A 12,716-nucleotide genomic window follows, 5' to 3' on the forward strand; every position below is an offset into this window, starting at 1 on the left:
AAATGTTTTTGACAACAACAAATGAAAATTTTCCCATTGAAAATAACAGGGGATTCTGACCTATTCCTAGGGCCCCCCCCTGTGAAAACTTTGAAAAAATTTCAAAATTTCGAAAATGCCAAAAAAATAAAAATGAAATAAAAATTGACAATAAAAACATAAAAATTGATCAACTTTTGATCAATTTGAAGTCAAAATCCCATGTTATTTTCAATGGGAAAATTTTATATTTTGTATTGTCAAAAACATTTTTTGTTACCATGGCAAAACGGTTGCCCATTGAATAAATTCCCTTTAGGATTTTTCATGATACATGAAGGTCTACCAATCCCCCGAGTTTGAACAAAATCGGTGGGTTACACTTCGGGATGTCTCCTTGTTAGAGCTGAATTTTGGCGAAACATTTCTGTCAAGTCATTTCACTGTTTAAGCACATAATTGACGTTTCTACAAAAACAGTTTAACCTTCCTAAATATCCATATGTTATTCGTTTGAAACACGTACTGATTTTCCAAAATTCATTTTGCTTTTAATTGATCTTTTGATTTTATTGATTCTTTTAACGTAATTATTATTATTATTATTATTATTATTATTGCGAGTTCAGCGGTACTCAATTTTAAATTAATCCTAATTAAATTTAATTACTATTTAAAAATAGATTTAATTTACATTGTTCGGAATTGGCATGTCTACTTTTATATATTTTCCTAAATCAATTATTTAAAAAAATCATTCATTTAAGTCTTTTTTTAAATCGGACAACGCTGTTTTATACTAATTTTATACAAGATATATTAACTTTCTAAAAACTATTGTAGGCTAAAATATAGCTTTTGAATAAATTAAAATATAATGTAATATAATTAGAATATAATGCAATATAATTAAAATATAATGTAATATATTTATAATTCGACAAATTATACTCTACTTGGTGAACTTTAAACTAAATTGAACATCCCATATAAAATATATTGTTAAAAATTACTACAATTTGTGTTATTTATAAAACGAGCCTATCAACGTGAGGGGTACTTTTATGTCCCGCCTTTGGGTCAAGATGTAGCTTAAGCATCTTGTTTTGATTTCGACGATACCGACATCTGTTGTATTTAAAAATAATTACTGCACGTCGATTCGACACTTGCTTTAAAAACCTTTTCTAAGCTTGTCGTTAACAAGAATGGATTTATTTCTACTTCAATCGCGTCGGAAGACGTCAGTTCTAGGGAACCAATGAGAAACGAGACTGATTTGATTTGTTTTAGAGAAACGCTAATAAAACTCGTCTCAGCATGGTCATGCATTCTTGTCGTTAGTTTTGAAGTTTCTTTGTAGGGTCTTGGGGCGTACCCGGCGTAGTTCTAACAAATCCATTTTTATGTTTTGACACGAACTTCTTGAATGACGTTGTTTTGTGTTTGAACGATTTTGCGTCAATTTGTATTGACGTTTCCAAATTGATTGCTTTAAAAGGGATGACTAATGTTTGTTTGTGTTTGTCAGATACTTTTTCAACACGATAATGTACTCGCCAGGTGCATAATGTACTATTGAACGGTTTTTTAGTCCCTCTAGCGGCGTTTTAGGGTAACTGGCAATTTTTTTGCATAGGCTCGAGGGGGTAAAATATAACGTATATAATTAACGTCATTAGCCCAAGCTTCTATGACACTTGAAATCACTAGAGAAAAATCACATGGAATCACCGGAAAATTGAGATACATTTTTAAATTTTAGAAATATTGTGAGAAATCACAAGAATATTGTGATAACTCACATAAAGTGTGCGATAAATGGCTGAAATATTGCGATAACTCACATAAATGGTGCGATAACAAACATAAATTGTCCGATAAATGGCAGAAATATTGCGATAATTCACTGAAAGTTTATGTGTAATCACATAAATATTGTGAGAAATCGCAGAAATTTTGCGGCAAATTCTTGAAATAGTGTTAAAAATTTAAGAAATATTGAGCGGATTCCCAGAAAACCATCGCAGAAATGGTGTGAGCACTCACGGAAATATTGAGCGGATTCCCAGAAAACCATCGCAGAAATGGTGTGAGCACTCACTGAAATATTGAGCGGATTCCCAGAAAACCATCGCAGAAATGGTGTGAGCACTCACGGAAATATTGAGCGGATTCCCAGAAAACCATCGCAGAAATGGTGTGAGCGCTCACGGAAATATTGAGCGGATTCCCAGAAAACCATCGCAGAAATGGTGTGAGCACTCACGGAAATATTGAGCGGATTCCCAGAAAACCATCGCAGAAATGGTGTGAGCGCTCACGGAAATATTGAGCGGATTCCCAGAAAACCATCGCAGAAATGGTGTGAGCGCTCACGGAAATATTGAGCGGATTCCCAGAAAACCATCGCAGAAATGGTGTGAGCGCTCACGGAAATATTGAGCGGATTCCCAGAAAACCATCGCAGAAATGGTGTGAGCGCTCACGGAAATATTGAGCGGATTCCCAGAAAACCATCGCAGAAATGGTGTGAGCACTCACGGAAATATTGAGCGGATTCCCAGAAAACCATCGCAGAAATGGTGTGAGCGCTCACGGAAATATTGAGCGGATTCCCAGAAAACCATCGCAGAAATGGTGTGAGCACTCACGGAAATATTGAGCGGATTCCCAGAAAACCATCGCAGAAATGGTGTGAGCACTCACGGAAATATTGAGCGGATTCCCAGAAAACCATCGCAGAAATGGTGTGAGCACTCACGGAAATATTGAGCGGATTCCCAGAAAACCATCGCAGAAATGGTGTGAGCGCTCACGGAAATATTGAGCGGATTCCCAGAAAACCATCGCAGAAATGGTGTGAGCACTCACGGAAATATTGAGCGGATTCCCAGAAAACCATCGCAGAAATGGTGTGAGCACTCACGGAAATATTGAGCGGATTCCCAGAAAACCATCGCAGAAATGGTGTGAGCGCTCACGGAAATATTGAGCGGATTCCCAGAAAACCATCGCAGAAATGGTGTGAGCACTCACGGAAATATTGAGCGGATTCCCAGAAAACCATCGCAGAAATGGTGTGAGCGCTCACGGAAATATTGAGCGGATTCCCAGAAAACCATCGCAGAAATGGTGTGAGCGCTCACGGAAATATTGAGCGGATTCCCAGAAAACCATCGCAGAAATGGTGTGAGCACTCACGGAAATATTGAGCGGATTCCCAGAAAACCATCGCAGAAATGGTGTGAGCGCTCACGGAAATATTGAGCGGATTCCCAGAAAACCATCGCAGAAATGGTGTGAGCACTCACGGAAATATTGAGCGGATTCCCAGAAAACCATCGCAGAAATGGTGTGAGCGCTCACGGAAATATTGAGCGGATTCCCAGAAAACCATCGCAGAAATGGTGTGAGCACTCACGGAAATATTGAGCGGATTCCCAGAAAACCATCGCAGAAATGGTGTGAGCGCTCACGGAAATATTGAGCGGATTCCCAGAAAACCATCGCAGAAATGGTGTGAGCACTCACGGAAATATTGAGCGGTTTCCCAGAAAACCATCGCAGAAATGGTGTGAGCGCTCACGGAAATATTGAGCGGATTCCCAGAAAACCATCGCAGAAATGGTGTGAGCACTCACGGAAATATTGAGCGGATTCCCAGAAAACCATCGCAGAAATGGTGTGAGCGCTCACGGAAATATTGAGCGGATTCCCAGAAAACCATCGCAGAAATGGTGTGAGCACTCACTGAAATATTGAGCGGATTCCCAGAAAACCATCGCAGAAATGGTGTGAGCGCTCACGGAAATATTGAGCGGATTCCCAGAAAACCATCGCAGAAATGGTGTGAGCACTCACTGAAATATTGAGCGGAATCACAGAAATCCATCGCAGAAATGGTGTGAGAACTCATTGAAATATTGAGCGGAATGACAGAAAGTGAATCAAAAATCAATAATATTTTCCCTTTGCGAAAGACTAATTGCATTCAAATTAAGTGGCGGGAATTGGACGATGAATTAAATCGAGGAATTAAAAGGAGTGTTTCCTTATTGGACTGTAAACGTCCTTGTTTAATAATATTCAATTTCTAATGATCAATTTAATATCTTTATAGAGAATTAATATACAACCAACCTTCAGTTTATTCAAATAGGTACCATTCTGCATTTCCCAATTTCAAATTCGCATATATATTTCCTAATTTAAAGTTTTCAAATATATATTTTAATTTCCAAACCGCAAATATATCTTTTAGTTTCAAAATCGCAAAAATATCTTCTGATTTGAAAACCCCAGTGAATTTCATAATTTGAAAATTGCTAATAAATCTTCTAATTTGAAAATCGCTAATATATCTTCTAATTTGAAAATCGCTAATATATCTTCTAATTTGAAAATCGTTAATATATCTTCTAATTTGAAAATCGTTAATATATCTTCTAATTTGAAAATCGTTAATAAATCTTCTAATTTGAGAATCGCTAATATATATCTTCTAATTTGAAAATCGCTAAAATTAATATATCTTCTAATTTGAAAATTGTTAATATATCTTCTAATTTGAAAGTTGCTAATATATCTTCTAATTTGAAAAACCTCAGTCTATTTTATAATTTCAAATTTCAAAAACGCATATTTATCGTTTTTGAAATTGAGAAATACACCAAGGTCATCTCAAATCAGGGAATTTTTTTATTAATTTCAAATTGATAAAGAAAAGTCATTTTGAAAGTATAATGGGCGAATTGTTTAACACCCAACCCAATTGCATCCTTTGAATAAATCAGAATACAGGTCAAACTCGGGCGTTTCGGCTCTTTTGCATAAATCTGAAAGGAAATGAAATTCTTTAAAATCCTCCTCTCCTCTCTTTGCTCGCGTTAAGATTCTAAAATTAACAGCCAATCGCGATACAGTTGAAATTCGCAGCTTCGTCCGATCTTTAAACGGCCGAATTCATCTTGGTCCGGCTAGCAACAGACCTTGTGCGAGGGGGGGGGAGTTACGTTTCGGAATGAGGGGACAAAGTGGAAATGGGGGAGATATATTTGGGGTTGGACATTTTCCAAAGGGAAGCTATTCATTATATCTCGAAAGTGTCTTTATCGCGAATAGAGGCTACTTTCTATTACGGACGTAAAGTGACCGAGGTTTAAATTTAAGCCTTTGGTCATGATTAAATCTAGTCCCATAAATAAGCCTCCGTTGTCAGCTTAAACCGGACCCAAATCCAGCTTCGAACCACTAATTCCGTCATTTTAAGTTGACAGCGTGGGGCCCCGGATTACGGCGTATACAAGCCACCGAATAAAGCGACATCTAACGGTCAAAAAATGTCGAAGAAATTCCGGACCGGGAGGGGAGGGACTGGCATAAATTTAAATCAATATATCTAGATAAGTTCTTAAATAGCTTTGAACAAAAAGTAATTTAAAAAAAAATAATATTTTCATCCCCAATTTTTGCATTCTTTAGCGATTTCTAAAAAATATAACCAGAAATTGCGTAAGGGGGGGGGGGTAAATAAATGGGTTAACTTAGTTGACAGTCATTAAGTACGTTAAAAACCGCGTACCGTACCGTTTTACCAGCCTTTGTCTCCGCTAGAAGTTAAAGTTTTAGTCGTCTCCTTGGAGAAAAAGGGCAGTTTTCGGAAGTAGCGAAGGTAACCCGGTAGCGAATTCCCATAGCAAACCGGTTTTAACAAAGGGGTTTCGGTGTCAGGTGACCCCGGTGACGTTTTTCTATTATATTCCGGCATCATGGCTCATTAAGTTTTATTACTGTTCTATTGATTATTAAGTAAAAATCTTGGCCTCCGGTCTGGCGTTTCGTGGCGCGCTCGTTAAGATGTATTATATAGCGAAGAAGGTCGATTTACATTATGGCCGCATACATTATTTGAAAGGGATGGAATTATGGAGCGGGATGAATAATTCCCCCGCCCTGGCTTACAGTGGCCTTCCGCTAAATGTGATGTATTATAACGCTCGCTCGATGTGTAAATTGCGTGTTATCGCTTTTGTTGATATTATTGCGGCCCAAAATAAACGACTTGACGTATCGTAGCTGAATGCGAAATCAGCTATACGGGGATTTTCGACAGACTGAGATTCACCCGGCTGATTCGTACATTCGGTGTTTAAGGGACTATTTCTGAAGGTAGACTCAAAGGGGTGTTTCTCAAAGTAGACTTAAAGGGGTGTTCCTGAAGGTAGACTTAAAGGAGGGTGTTTCTGAAGGTAGACTTAAAGGAGGGTGTTCCTGAAGGTAGACTTAAAGGAGGGTGTTTCTGAAGGTAGACTTATAGGAGGGTGTTTCTGAAGGTAGACTTAAAAGAGGGTGTTTCTGAAGGTAGACTTAAAGGAGGGTGTTTCTGAAGGTAGACTTAAAGGAGGGTGTTTCTGAAGGTAGACTTAAAGGAGGGTGTTTCTGAAGGTAGACTTAAAGGAGGGTGTTTCTGAAGGTAGACTTAAAGGAGGGTGTTTCTGAAGGTAGACTTAAAGGAGGGTGTTCCTGAAGGTAGACTTAAAGGAGGGTGTTTCTGAAGGTAGACTTATAGGAGGGTGTTTCTGAAGGTAGACTTAAAAGAGGGTGTTTCTGAAGGTAGACTTAAAGGAGGGTGTTTCTGAAGGTAGACTTAAAGGAGGGTGTTTCTGAAGGTAGACTTAAAGGAGGGTGTTTCTGAAGGTAGACTTAAAGGAGGGTGTTTCTGAAGGTAGACTTAAAGGAGGGTGTTTCTGAAGGTAGACTTAAAGGAGGGTGTTTCTGAAGGTAGACTTAAAGGAGGGTGTTTCTGAAGGTAGACTTAAAGGAGGGTGTTTCTGAAGGTAGACTTAAAGGAGGGTGTTTCTGAAGGTAGACTTAAAGGAGGGTGTTTCTGAAGGTAGACTTAAAGGAGGGTGTTTCTGAAGGTAGACTTGAAGGAGGGTGTTTCTGAAGGTAGACTTAAAGGAGGGTGTTTCTGAAGGTAGACTTAAAGGAGGGTGTTTCTGAAGGTAGACTTAAAGGAGGGTGTTTCTGAAGGTAGACTTAAAGGAGGGTGTTTCTGAAGGTAGACTTAAAGGAGGGTGTTTCTGAAGGTAGACTTAAAGGAGGGTGTTTCTGAAGGTAGACTTAAAGGAGGGTGTTTCTGAAGGTAGACTTGAAGGAGGGTGTTTCTGAAGGTAGACTTAAAGGAGGGTGTTTCTGAAGGTAGACTTAAAGGAGGGTGTTTCTGAAGGTAGACTTAAAGGAGGGTGTTTCTGAAGGTAGACTTAAAGGAGGGTGTTTCTGAAGGTAGACTTAAAGGAGGGTGTTTCTGAAGGTAGACTTGAAGGAGGGTGTTTCTGAGGGTAGACTTAAAGGGGTGTTTCTGAAAGTAGACTTAAAGGGGTGCTTCTGAAAGTAAACTTGAAGGAGGGTGTTTCCGAAGATAGACTTAAAGGGGTGTTTCTGAAGGTAGACTTGAAGTAGGGTGTTTCTGAAAGTAGACTTAAAGGGGTGTTTCTGAAGGTAGACTTGAAGGAGGGTGTTTCTGAGGGTAGACTTGAAGGAGGGTGTTTCGGAAAGTAGACTTAAAGGGGTGTTTCTGAAGGTAGACTTGAAGTAGGGTGTTTCTGAAAGTAGACTTAAAGGGGTGTTTCTGAAGGTAGACTTGAAGGAGGGTGTTTCTGAGGGTAGACTTAAAGGGGTGTTTCTGAAAGTAGACTTAAAGGGGTGCTTCTGAAAGTAAACTTGAAGGAGGGTGTTTCCGAAGATAGACTTAAAGGGGTGTTTCTGAAGGTAGACTTGAAGTAGGGTGTTTCTGAAAGTAGACTTAAAGGGGTGTTTCTGAAGGTAGACTTGAAGGAGGGTGTTTCTGAGGGTAGACTTGAAGGAGGGGGTTTCTGAAAGTAGACTTAAAGGGGTGCTTCTGAAAGTAAACTTGAAGGAGGGTGTTTCGGAAAGTAGACTTAAAGGGGTGATTCTGAAGTTAGACTTAAAGGGGTGTTTCTAAAGGTAGACTTAAGGTGGGGTTTCTGAAAGTAGACTTAAAGGGGTGTTTCGGAAAGTAGACTTAAAGGGGGTTTTCTGAAAATAGACTTAAAGAGGGAATGTATTTTAAAGGAGACTTAAAAGGTAGATTTTTCTGAAAGTAGACTTGAAGGAAGGTGTTTATGAGGTTAGACCTGAAGGATGGTGTTTCTAAGGTTAGATTTAAGGGCGGGATGTTTCTGGAAAGAAATTTGATGGGGTGTTTGTGTTTCTTAAGGTAGATTTAAATGGTTCGGTTTCTGAAATTATACTTAAAAGGGTTCTGTTTCTGAAAATTAACTTACAAGGAGAGATGTTACTGAAAGGAGACTTGAAGCGGTGATTCTGAAGGTAGACTTAAAGGGGTGTTTCTTAAGGTAGATTTAAAGGAGTTATTCTGAAGGTAGACTTAAAGGAGTGTTTCTGAAAGTACACTTGTAGGGCGAATGCTCCTAAAATAGAATTTGGAAGCGTCAGTTTCTGAAATTATAGTCTTTAAAGATTGATATTTCTGAAAACGACTTGAAGGGCGGAATTTTAGAAAAAAATACTTTAAGGGTGGTTATTTCTGGGGATAGACTTTAAGAAACAGATATTTCTGAAAATAGACTTTAAGAACAGATATTTCTGAAAATAGACTTTAAGAACAGATATTTCTGAAAATAGACTTTAAGAACAGATATTTCAGAAAATAGACTTTCGGAACAGATATTTCAGAAAATAGTGTTTAAGAACAGATATTTCAGAAAATAGACTTAGAACAGATATTTCAGAAAATAGACTAAGAACAGATATTTCTGAAAATAGACTTTAAGAACAGATATTTCTGAAAATAGACTTTAAGAACAGATATTTCTGAAAATAGACTTTAAGAACAGATATTTCTGAAAATAGACTTTAAGAACAGATATTTCTGAAAATAGACTTTAAGAACAGATATTTCTGAAAATAGACTTTAAGAACAGATATTTCTGAAAATAGACTTTAAGAACAGATATTTCTGAAAATAGACTTTAAGAACAGATATTTCTGAAAATAGACTTTAAGAACAGATATTTCTGAAAATAGACTTTAAGAACAGATATTTCAGAAAATAGACTTTAAGAACAGATATTTCTGAAAATAGACTTTAAGAACAGATATTTCTGAAAATAGACTTTAAGAACAGATATTTCTGAAAATAGACTTTAAGAACAGATATTTCAGAAAATAGACTTTAAGAACAGATATTTCTGAAAAAAGAGTAATGTCGGATATTTCTGAGAATATATTTTAAGGACGGATATTTTTCTAACTAGACAAAATCCGATTGTCCCAGAAAAAATAACCTGAAAGGACGTACGTTTCTGAAAGACAACTTAAAGGAGTAACTTATTAGCTAAGTACCTTTCGCGACAATAAACCCTGATGACAGTTTAAGGATTAATTCCGTTTACAAAGACGCGATATATCTTTCTAAATTAAATCCGCCAAAGGCTGGAAACGACCATTAAAAGTTTATTTAATTAGAAACATTTCTTCGTAACTTTTTGGGGCCGAGAGATCAGAAATCAGAGATTCGCTAATTGGAATTTAGCTTTTCAAATGTTGCAAAAATCGCGGATTTAGAAGCTTATCTTCTCTGATAACTAAATTGTTTTTACTTTTGGCACCAAAGCATGTGTGATTCTGGAGTTTTCTTTCTTATGAATGTTTAATATCGTCGGCGCTAAGCCTTGTCCAAAAGTTTCCCAAAAAAAGGCAAAAAAGTTGCGCCATCCAAAATTGATTTGACCCTTTTGCTCACTCGCTCGTTACACTTTAAACAGTGTGTGTCGTCTACAAAATGGGGTCAATTTCAACCTTTTTTTTAATCTTTTTAACGTTTTAAGTAGGCCTAATTCAATTTATCGATTTAGACGTTTAGATTGTAATCAGCGGAAAATCCAAAGTTTTTCTTTGGGTATTAATTTTCAGTTAACCCTATATTTTATTTTATTTAGTTTTAAATTCCACTAGTCTTAAACTTGTCTGAAATCAAAATAGAAAATGGCTTTAAAAAGCTGTCAGTTTATCAAAATGAAAACGTTAAAGGGTAACTGTCATTTGAATTGAAAGCGTTTTTGCTTTTTATTTACCATCTGACAATTCTTAAAGGGTAACTGTCATTTCTATTTTTCCAATCGTTTTGAAGGAATATTTTTCTTCAAAACGATTTCAAGGTAAAATCCGTTTCTTTTCCAAAAAATATTTAAAATTATGTTCGTTTTAATCCAAAAAATTTCAATTTATTAAAATTTTTAAAATAATTTAACAAATTTTAAAAATAACAAACTTTTTTAATATTAAAAAGTGACGTCAACTTTTATTATTATTATTATATTATTGCCAACTATAACTTGAATATTTTGTAAAATTAATTTAAACTTAACAAAATCAAACGTAACAATTAACAAAATGAAATTTTAATTTTAAAAAGTTTATAACATCGCAGATTTTTAATCATTTGACTTATTATCAGGTACACCCTTAGAAAGGTCTTAAAAAATAACCATAACAGCCTTTTTAGTAAATGTGACTATATCTTCAAATATTAATTTTAATAAGGAATCATTAGACCTATAGTCAGGTACGATCTTAAGAAAGGTCTTCAAAAAAATATCACTTTCAATTTTTTTATTTAAAGAGACAATTCGCGACCGAAACCTATCGCAACGCCCCCTTTGCTTCGCCATTGGAACCTAGATAGGTAGCGGCTAAAGCAGACGCTATTAGTTTTTCCTCGTCGTTATTCGTAAATTTGATACTTGCAATTTGTATTTTGATATAATTTTCGCATCGTTTACTTATATTTTGATAAGTTTATTTAAGAAAAAACGTTCTTATCACTTTTTAATTTGTCCGTAGCAGACGCTAGATCTTAGATGCTACCTCGGAGAAGCTAGCGCCGTTACGCCACCTAGACTCGTTGCGGTCGCGATTAAAATCGCAAATTTGGAATCATAATGCTTGTTTTCCACTGGCGCGCGCAACGACGCGTTTCTCAGCTTTGAAACGTTCAAACGTTTTTACGCGCGTAAAGAAAAAAACATTATGACGCGCGCCAGTGGAAAACAAGCTTAAGACTTATTGTCAGGTACGTACGATCTTAGAAAGATCTTTAAAAATCTTCTAAGAGTGTGTCTGACTATATCAGTTTCGAACTAAACAAAAATGTAGAACCGAAACGTCGTTCACACGATCCCAAAATTGAATGTAAACAAAACGATAGTAATTGTAAGATGAAAGAGAAGGAAATTTACCTGTTAAATTCATCATAGCTGAGCTGACGCTGAAAGGCCAAGACGCCTCCTGGCGGGAAGTGTGATAAACGTGCAGCACCGAAACGTAAATAATCCCGTAACATCTCATAAGGCCGAAAGTGACGAAGGTGATCACGAAACATGCCCCCGCCACCACCCAGCTCGCGGCCGAATCGGGCTTGGCGACCCACCGGCAATTTGGCCTCTTCGCTTCGATTTTGCCGCCGTCAACTTTCATAATTTCCCTCATTTGAGAGTGTGCAATTTAACGGATATCTTAAATGCGAAGAATACATGCGGTAAGCTGGAGTTGGTTTTCCCGCAATTTAATTTCCCTGAAAACTCGTATCAAGCGAGCGCTTGGGAAAACGCGTCTAACGGTCGTCGCGTCTTCGGAGAGATTTCGCGTCCCGAAGATGCGAAGCGGATGGCTGTCTTAAGCCTAATGCTCGCTTCTCCTCTCGCTCAGTTTCGTCTGCTGCCGCTGCTATTGGATACTTTTTTTTAACAATTTTCCGAACGAGGAGGGGGGGGGAGGCGTCTTTTCGCCGTTGTCATGGAGACTGACTGGCAAAAGGTGCGCGTCGGGTTATCCGCGCAATCTTTGGCGCTTACTTTTATTTGGTGTCTCTCTCTTCATCTCAGCGAGCACATCGATGACGTAACGCGGGGATTGATAGAGGATAAATTTTTGGTTTTTAAGGGAGAGGCAGAAAGAGGGAGGGGGGATTGCACGCGTCGAGATGTTAGCGACGGCTGTTTTCCAGTGGTTTATTTTTATTGGGCGTATATTTTTTGCCTGAGATATGTACCATAAGTTTATAATTACGTTTAGCGTAAGTGTGTCAATTCCGTAAATCGGTGTACTGTCTTCCCTTAATGAGTAAGAAATCTCCGCGTATTCCAGGAGTAACCGTGGCGTACTCCGCGTATTCCTGGAGTAACCGTGGCGTACTCCGCGTATTCCTGGAGTAACCGTGGCGTACTCCACGTATTCCTGGAGTACCTGTGGTGTACTACGCGTATTCCTGGAGTACCTGTGGTGTACTACGCGTATTCCTGGAGTACCTGTGGTGTACTACGCGTATTCCTGGAGTACCTGTGGTGTACTACGCGTATTCCTGGAGTACCTGTGGTGTGCTTTGCGTATTCTTGGACTAACTGTGGTGTACTCGGCGTATTGCTGGAGTAGCCGTGGCGTACTCCGCGTATTCCTGGAGTAGCTGTGGCATACTCCGCGTATTCCTGGTCCAGAACGCCATAGCTTCCTCATGCTCCTTCTCCCACTTCCAACGCCGTTTCTTTCCCTGGCGAACGTAGATGACCACGTGCAGGGACGACTTTCAGTCGCGTATTCTTCTTGTTTAGCCAAGCGCCCTAGTCATTCGTCCTAAGCAGAAATAAATGCGTTTTCGGTCATACAAAAGCCATACAACTGCCAAATTCAAAACT

General features: G+C 38.0%; 1 protein-coding gene across 1 annotated transcript in view; it reads right to left on the minus strand.

The window, feature by feature from the left end:
• The window catches only part of LOC149958830 (monocarboxylate transporter 12-like), a 65,938-nt gene extending 54,424 nt beyond the window's left edge, over positions 1–11,514 (minus strand). The window contains exon 1 of the mRNA XM_090167257.1: positions 11,265–11,514. Coding sequence (XP_090023383.1) covers positions 11,265–11,514 — 250 coding nt within the window. The remainder of the gene's footprint in view (positions 1–11,264) is intronic.
• Positions 11,515–12,716: the final 1,202 nt, after the last annotated feature.

The sequence above is a fragment of the Leiobunum rupestre genome, chromosome 2, assembly GCF_980474605.1.
Source record: "Leiobunum rupestre chromosome 2, qqLeiRupe1.1.hap1, whole genome shotgun sequence".
In the NCBI taxonomy this organism is placed as follows: Eukaryota; Metazoa; Arthropoda; class Arachnida; order Opiliones; family Sclerosomatidae; genus Leiobunum; species Leiobunum rupestre.